The sequence below is a fragment of the Haematobia irritans genome, chromosome 1 (genome assembly GCF_050003625.1).
Source record: "Haematobia irritans isolate KBUSLIRL chromosome 1, ASM5000362v1, whole genome shotgun sequence".
Lineage (NCBI taxonomy): Eukaryota > Metazoa > Arthropoda > Insecta > Diptera > Muscidae > Haematobia > Haematobia irritans.
Window position 1 is genome coordinate 197,646,075 of NC_134397.1, and position 9,267 is coordinate 197,655,341.

Sequence of the window (9,267 nt, forward strand, 5' to 3'; positions counted from 1 at the left end):
ATGAACTGCCTGAATTTATTATGATAATTGGTTGATAGTTTTGCTGCAAGTAGAGGATGCTGATGAGGAATGTGGTAATTCCGAAATGTGCGTCCATCCAACCATCTTGCAGTCTATAGGGCTTTGCCCAAATAAATGTGAAAAACATTCCTTTCCTCTGTTGGTTAAGCTACACTTGTAGTTTAGTCAATGAATGGTTTTAAGCTGAAATCAAAAAACAACAACGAAATAAAATTTTGACAAAACTTTCTATAGAAATAAAATTTTGACAAAATTTTCTATAGAAATAAAATTTTGACACAATTTTCTATAGAAATAAAATTTTGACACAATTTTCTATAGAAATAAAATGTTTACAAAATTTTCTACATAAATAAAATTTTTGACAACATTTTCAATAAAAATCAAATTTTGACAAAATTTTCTATAGAAATAAAATTTTGAAAAAATTTTCTATAGAATAAATTTTGACAAAATTTTCTATAGAAATAAAATTTTTACAAAATTTTCTATAGAAATAAAATTTTGACAAAATTTTCTACAGCAATAAAATTTTTGACAAAAATGTCTATAGAAATAAAATAAAATATATATGTAAATTAAAAAATAATAATAAAAAAATAAAATTTTTACAAAATATTCTATAGAAATAAAACATTGACAAAATTTTCTATAGAAATAAAATTTTGACAAAATTTTCTATAGAAATCAAATTTTAACAAAATTTTCTATCGTAATAAAATTTTGACAACATTTTCTATAGAAATATATAATTTTGATGACATTTTCCATAGAAATAAAATATTGATTTTTTTAAGTTTGATTATTTTTGGTGGATTATTTTTAGCACGTGTGCGCATTCCTATTTTCTTGTTTGCTATCGAGCTAAGCAGAGAATCAGTGCTGCCGGTAGTGAAAAATTTAGTGAAGTAGATTTTGCATAGTTGTTAGAGACCATATACTTACACCATGTACCAAATTTCAGCCGGATCGCATGAAATTTGGTTCTCTTAGAGGCTCCGCAAGCCAAATCGTGCAAAACCTTTTTTCGGAAGGTTCAAGCGTGGTTCATTGTTGGGTTTAATGAACTACCTAAATTTATTCTGATAATTGGCTGATAGTTTTGCTGAAAGTAGAGGATGCTGATGAGGAATGTGGTAATTCCGAAACGTGCGTCCATCCAACCATCTTGCAGTCTATAGGGCTTTGCCCAAATAAATGTGAAAAACATTCCTTTCCTCTGTTGGTTAAGCTACACTTGTAGTTTAGTCAATGAATGGTTTTAAGCTGAAATCAAAAAACAACAACGAAATAAAATTTTGACAAAACTTTCTATAGAAATAAAATTTTGACAAAATTTTCTATAGAAATAAAATTTTGACACAATTTTCTATAGAAATAAAATTTTGACACAATTTTCTATAGAGATAAAATGTTTACAAAATTTTCTACATAAATAAAATTTTTGACAACATTTTCAATAAAAATCAAATTTTGACAAAATTTTCTATAGAAATAAAATTTTGACAAAATTTTCTATAGAATAAATTTTGACAAAATTTTCTATAGAAATAAAATTTTTACAAAATTTTTATAGAAATAAAATTTTGACAAAATTTTCTACAGAAATAAAATTTTTGACAAAAATGTCTATAGAAATAAAATAAAATATATATGTAAATTAAAAAATAATAATAAAAAAATAAAATTTTTACAAAATATTCTATAGAAATAAAACATTGACAAAATTTTCTATAGAAATAAAATTTTGACAAAATTTTCTATAGAAATCAAATTTTAACAAAATTTTCTATCGTAATAAAATTTTGACAACATTTTCTATAGAAATATAATTTTGATGAAATTTTCCATAGAAATAAAATATTGATTTTTTTAAGTTTGATTATTTTTGGTGGATTATTTTTAGCACGTGTGCGCATTCCTATTTTCTTGTTTGCTATCGAGCTAAGCAGAGAATCAGTGCTGCCGGTAGTGAAAAATTGAGTGAAGTAGATTTTGCATAGTTGTTAGAGACCATATACTTACACCATGTACCAAATTTCAGCCGGATCGCATGAAATTTGGTTCTCTTAGAGGCTCCGCAAGCCAAATCGTGCAAAACCTTTTTTCGGAAGGTTCAAGTGTGGTTCATTGTTGGGTTTAATGAACTGCCTAAATTTATTCTGATAATTGGCTGATAGTTTTGCTGCAAGTAGAGGATGCTGATGAGGAATGTGGTAATTCCGAAACGTGCGTCCATCCAACCATCTTGCAGTCTATAGGGCTTTGCCCAAATAAATTTGAAAAACATTCCTTTCCTCTGTTGGTTAAGCTACACTTGTAGTTTAGTCAATGAATGGTTTTAAGCTGAAATCAAAAAACAACAACGAAATAAAATTTTGACAAAACTTTCTATAGAAATAAAATTTTGACAAAATTTTCTATAGAAATTAAATTTTGACACAATTTTCTATAGAAATAAAATTTTGTCAAAATTTTCTATAGAAAAACAATTTTGAAAAAATTTTCTATAGAAATAAAATGTTGACAAAATTTTCTCTAGAAATAAATTTTGACAAAATTTTCTATAGAAATAAAATGTTGACAAAATTTTCTCTAGAAATAAATTTTGTCAAAATTTTCTACAGAAAGAAAATAATGACAAAATTTTCTATGGCAATAACATTTTGACAAAAATTTCTATGGAAAAAAAATTGACAAAATTTCTATAAAAATAAACTTTTGACAAATATTTTTTATAGAAATAAAATTTTGACAAAATTTTCTATAGAAATAAAATTTTGACAAAATTTTCTATAGAAATAAAATTTTGACAAAGTTTTCTATAGAAATAAAATTTTGACAAAATTTTCTATAGAAATAAAATTTTGACAAAATTTCCTATAGAAATAATATTTCGATAAAATTTTCTTTAGAAATAAATATTTTGACAAAATGTTCTATAGAAATAATAATTTTGACAAAATTTTCTATAGAAATAACAATTGTGACAAAATTTTCTATAGAAATAAAATTTTGACCAAATTTTCGATAGAAATAAAATTTTGACCAAATTATCTATAGAAATAAAATTTTTACAAAATTTTCTATAGAAATAAAATTTTGACAAAATTTTCTTTAAGCATTGTGTTTGTTTGTTTTATCTCAGCTTAAAACAATACATTGACTAAACTACAAGTGTAGCTTAACCAACAGAGGAAAATAATGTTTGTCAAATTTATTTGGGCAAAGCCCTATAGACTGCAAGATGGTTGGATGGACGCACGTTTCGGAATTACCACATTCCTCATCAGCATCCTCTACTTGCAGCAAAACTATCAACCAATTATCAGAATAAATTCAGGCAGTTCATTAAACCCAACAATGAACCACACTTGAACCTTCCGAAAAATGGTTTTGCAAGATTTGATTTCTATAGAAAATTTTGATTTCTATAGAAAATTTTGTGAAAATTTTATTTCTATAGAAAATTTTCTACAAATTTTATTTCTATACAAAGAAAAAAATTTCACGAAAATTTTTCCAAGTAAAGTCTTAATTGAGTTTTAAAAAATATTGTGTAATTGTAAATATGATTCAACAAAATTTTTAAATGAAACAAAAATTAATAGTATCAATTAATTTTTTAATTGATACTAACATTTCTGTGATTGAAGACATTTCAATTAAAAAAATAATTGGATCAATTAATTTCGTGATTGAATCAGAAAATTTTTTTGTGCGTAGAAAATTTTCTCAAAATTTTATTTTTATAGAAAAGTTTTTTCTATAGAAAATTTTTTCAAAATTTTATTTCTATTAAACATTTTGTTAAAATTTTATTTTTATTGAAAATTTTGTCAAAATTTTATTTCTATAGAAAATTTAGTGAAAATTGTATATCTACAATAAAAAAATTACACACAAATAAAGCATAAATATTTCCTAAATTCGTACTTCTCACAAAATAGTTCATTATTTCTTAAAATTTGTAAATTTTACTACAAATGAGCACATGGCACTAAAAACATTCTTGCAAATTTGCACTCCAATTTTTTTCCTTCAAACTACAAAATTTTCTTCAATACGAAAAAGAAAGTGAAAAAAAAGAATTATGTCTAATAAATTTTCTTGAATAAGTCGAAAAATATTTACTTATTTTTGTAATATCGGTTTAGTCAAAATTTTCTAAGAATAATTAAAGTTTTCTAAAATTAACTAAAATGTTTCTTCCTTGTGCACGCAGAGAAGGGATATGATCACCTCAACTATGTTTCGAGAGCAAGATGGAATATGTTTGTCGCAAAAATGTTGTTTTCTCGGCAAACATATTCATGGTTGCCGAAGTCAGACATGTGCTTTTTGAGAAAATAACATGGTTACAGCAAACATCTTACATGTTCTCCGACCAAAAATAACATTTTGCTCTAGAAACATGGTTGAGGTGATCATATTCCTTCTCTGGGTGTGGGTTCACTGTTTTTTTAGTGTATAGAAAATTTTGTAAAAATTTTATTTCTATTGGAAACTTTGTCAAAATTTTATTATTATTGAAAAATTGTGCATCTATAGAAAAGTTGGTTAAAATTGTATTTCTATGGAAAATTGAGGTACTTTTTATTTGGAGAGGTATATTTTTGTAAAATCTATCAAAGCATCAATAATTCTACCAATCTACCAAACAGTAAAAAATTTACCATTTTTTTAGAATTCTACCAATTTTTGACAACCGTGATTGCGCAGCTATGAGTTTTCTAAAATTTTGGAAAAATGATTGCATTTGATCCAGATTTGGCCGTACATACTTGTTGGCATTCTTAAATTCCACCAATTTGCTTTAATCTCTATTTTCCGAACTACAAAGATATATAGCACGAAATTTTTACACATTGTTCTTATGGATAAGGAAATTTATTGAAAGCAATTTTTTGGCAAAAGATTTCGCGTTTTGCGAATTCGGAAATCAGAACATAGGGGTATATTTAAAACAAGTAAGGAAAGTCTAAAGTCGGGCGGGGCCGACTATATTATACCCAGCACCACTTTGTAGATCTAAATTTTCGATACTATATCACATCCGAAGAATGTGTATAAAGGTTTCTCCCTAATACATACATTTAAATATCACTCGATCTGGACAGAATTTGATAGACTTCTACAAAATCTATAGACTCAAAATTTAAGTCGGCTAATGTACTAGGGTGGAACACAATGTTAGTAAAATATATGGGAAACATTTAAATCTGAAGCAATTTTAAGGAAACTTCGCAAAAGTTTATTTATGGTTTATCGCTCGATATATTTTAGGAAAATTAGATTCATTTTTACAACTTTTCGACTAAGCAGTGGCGATTTTACAAGGAAAATGTTGGTATTTTGACCATTTTTGTCGAAATCGGAAAAACATATATATGGGAGCTATATCTAAATCTGAACCGATTTCCACCAAATTTGGCACGCATAGCTACAATGCTAATTCTACTCCCTGTGCAAAATTTCAACTAAATCGGAGTTAAAAATTGGCCTCTGTGGTCATATGAGTGTAAATCGGGCGAAAGCTATATGTGGAAGATCTATCTAAATCTGAACCGATTTCAACCAAATTTGGCACGCATAGCTACAATGCTAATTCTACTCCCTGTGCAAAGTTTCAACTAAATCGGACCAAAAAATTGGACTCTGTGTGTAAATCGGACGAAAGCTATATATGGGAGCTATATCTAAATCTGAACCGATTTCAACCAAATTTGGCACGCATAGCTACAATGCTAATTCTACTTCCTGTGCAAAATTTCAATTAAATCGGAGTAAAAAATTTGGCACACTTGACTATACTACTAATTGTACTCCTAGTGCAAAATTTCAACCAAATTGGGGTAAAACTATGGCTTCTGGGACCGTATTAGTCCATATCGGGCGATAGATATATATGGGAGCTATATCTAAATCTGAACCGATTTCAATAAAATTTGGCACACTTGACTATAGTACTAATTGTTCTTGTTGTGCAAAATTTTAAGCAAATTATGGTAAAACTCTGGCTTCTGGGGCCATATAAGTCCATATCGGGCGAAATATATATATGGGAGCTATATCTAAATCTGAACCGATTTCTTCCAAAATCAATGGGGATCTATTCTGAGCCAAAACACATACTTGTGCCAAATTTGAAGTCGATTGGACTTAAACTGCGACCTAGACTTTGATTACAAAAATGTGTTCACGGACAGACGGAGATGGCTATATCGACTCAGGAGACCACCCTGAGCATTTTTGCCAAAGTCACCATGTGTCTATCTCGTCTCCTTCTGTGTGTTGCAAACATATGCACTAACTTATAATACCCTGTTCCACAGTGTGGCGCAGGGTATAAAAATCGCGAAATAACATCGACAGAACTACCCCGGAAGTGATAAAAATCCCAATTTTAAAATTGTCGTATATTTATTTGCAAACCTGGTTATAGAACTAATCTGTTTCCATTTCTCTCTTTTTATGTCATCTTACAATTAGTCGCCGTAGTAATATGCTTCTTTTTGTGCTGGGCACCATTCCATGCACAGCGCCTTATTGCTGTTTACGGTTGGGTAGGAGGTCCCGGCGATGGTCCCGGTAATGATATGGACGAAGGTATGGTAACAGAAGATGCTGAAAATGCAGGATCCTTTACCATCTCACTGGATTCGAGCAGTATGGTGAGCCATGAGGAACGTCAAGAGGCTCATAAAAACCATCATGAAGTCGTTTATACCATAATGACATATATATCGGGTGTTCTCTATTACCTATCGACATGCATCAATCCATTGCTATACAATTTAATGAGTAATAAATTTCGGCAAGCATTTAAGGTATGGCAATATCACTACACAACTAACATACAGTACAAGTTCAGTATGTCAGTGTGTCTTTTGTTTTTGTGTAAATATTTACAAAAAAATAATTTTTCCAAAAAGAGAATTTATTGATCAAAACATTTTGGCTATAAGTAATTCATTTCTTTTTTCGCTGGTTATTTACAGTCCATTCTATTTGGAAAGAAATCAACAAATCAACGTAGATCTCAGACATCACACCGTAGTATTGGACGTAAAGTCACCTTGACTTCTACCACAACGAGAGATTCCATTGAATCAGAACTACAAACGAAGGTGTCATTAATGCAACAGGTATGTGTGTGTTGTGATTGAATACCAGAAAATTTGAGAGTAGTACCATCTCTTGCCACATCACAGCTCTTAATCACCCTTTGTTTGCCAAAAATTGACGTATTTATGTGGTTTTTCTTTTTTTGTTTTTCTCTCCTTTCTTTGAAAAAAAAAAAAATAAAATTGAATTTACAGACTTGTTTGACTGACCGCAAAATGAATTCCGAAATGATTCCATAATTACCAATTCTAGTATTTACACCTTTACGGCCATATGAGTTCAATTAAATTTAATTATCATCGTCATCATCATCATCATCGATGGATTTCCACAAATCAAAAAATTTTTCCATTAGAAATGGGAATTTGTTGATTACCAACTTGCCTAATATTCCAAGATTTATATTTAAGACTCGTATTACATTTTTGTTACAAATAGTGTATAGGTTTGAATGTAAAAAAAAATATTTGAAATTAGTCTGTATGTATGTATACTCGTATAAGTTTTATGGTATTCCTATTAAAAGTATTAATGTGATTATTCTTATTTTTAAACTATTTAGTATTGTCTTATACGTATATATCTAATTAGAATAATATAAAAATGTGTCTATATTTTTTAAGCATATACATTATTTATATGTGTATCTTTAATTTCAGTTAATAATTTAAAAATCATAAAATATAAAATTCTTAATATTTCCTATTAAGTTTACTTTGAAGAATGTAGAAAAACAAAAATAAAATTGAATTTTAATGTACATTTATTATTTACGGAAATTAGACACTAACAAGTGTACATAATAAATCATTTTAATGGCTATTGATCATTGTGTACAAATTAAACAATTTGTTTTGATTAAAGATCTGAGCAGAAATTTCCATTATCAATTTTGAAATGAATAAATATCGAAAAGAAATCATATGTATATAATAAAATAATAGAAAATACGAAAATGAATTTGAAAATTTTGTCAATAGCGTAAAAAATTACTAATGTTTCATTTCTCTCGAAATGAAACATTAGTAATGGGTGGTTAAAATTTCAAGGGCCGATGTTGATTTTGAATAAAACACAAACTATTTAGGAAATTATTGTAATTTTTGTTTTATTATGATATATTGGTATTACTCAATTATGTATGGAACAAAATATCGGCCAAATGGGCGCCGCGACCTCGGTGGGACACCTTCATCCGATGGTCCAAATTTTCGATGACGCTGAGGCATAAAGGAGGTTCTAGCCGTTAATGTGCCGAATTACCTCATCATTTAGCTCTTGAATTGTTGCTGGCTTATCGACGTACATCTTTTCTTTCAAATAACCCCAAAGAAAAAAGTCCAACGGTGTCAAATCACACGATCTTGGCGGCCAATTGACATCGCCATTACGTGAGATAACACGGCCATTGATTGTTGCGCAAAAGAGTCATTGTTTCGTAAGCTGTGTGGCAAGTGGCGCACCGTACTGCTGAAACCACATATCGTCCACATCCATATCTTCCAATTCGGGCCATAAAAAGTTCGTTATCATCTCACAGTAACTGCCTGACCGGCCTCATTTTGGAAAAAAATACGGCCAGATGATGCCGCCAGCCCATAAACCGCACCAAACAGTCACTCTTTGTGGGTGCATTGGTTTTTCGACAATCACTCTTGGATTCTCATTCGCCCAAATGTGGCAATTCTGTTTATTGACGAATCTACTGAGGTGAAAATGTGCCTCATCACTGAAGATGATTTTCTTCGAAAATTGATCATCCACTATTGCCATAGAGAAATGTCAAATAAAATTCGGAAAAAACTTGGCGTTTAGGTGTGGTTCACATTCAACATCGGCCCTTACAATTTAACCACCCTTTATAATATAGATTTGGTTATTCGGGAAAGGCAGATAAAATACGTTGGTTGCAAATAAAAAGGTAAGAATTATATACACTCAATAGTTTTATTATTTGGTGTGTATTTCAATAAAATTTCATTTTCAGAATATATAGGGTGGCTAATATGCAATGCGACGTAAATATAGGACTCAACCAGCCCAAGCCGTGGCAGCCCTCTTACCTGTTGACCTATCGAAAGCATTTGATGCGTCCGCCATCACGTCACGGTTGCCATA

The 9,267-nt window shown here is 29.4% G+C and overlaps 1 protein-coding gene across 2 annotated transcripts in view; it reads left to right on the plus strand.

Annotated features, from left to right (window-relative positions):
* The window catches only part of PK1-R (Pyrokinin 1 receptor), a 30,166-nt gene extending 22,510 nt beyond the window's left edge, over window positions 1-7,656 (plus strand). For both annotated transcript variants that reach the window (XM_075292509.1, XM_075292510.1), the window contains exons 3-5: window positions 6,514-6,851; window positions 7,023-7,169; window positions 7,344-7,656. In XM_075292509.1, coding sequence (XP_075148624.1) covers window positions 6,514-6,851; window positions 7,023-7,169; window positions 7,344-7,388 — 530 coding nt within the window. In that variant the 3' untranslated portion in view covers window positions 7,389-7,656. The remainder of the gene's footprint in view (window positions 1-6,513; window positions 6,852-7,022; window positions 7,170-7,343) is intronic.
* The last annotated feature ends 1,611 nt before the right edge of the window (window positions 7,657-9,267 follow it).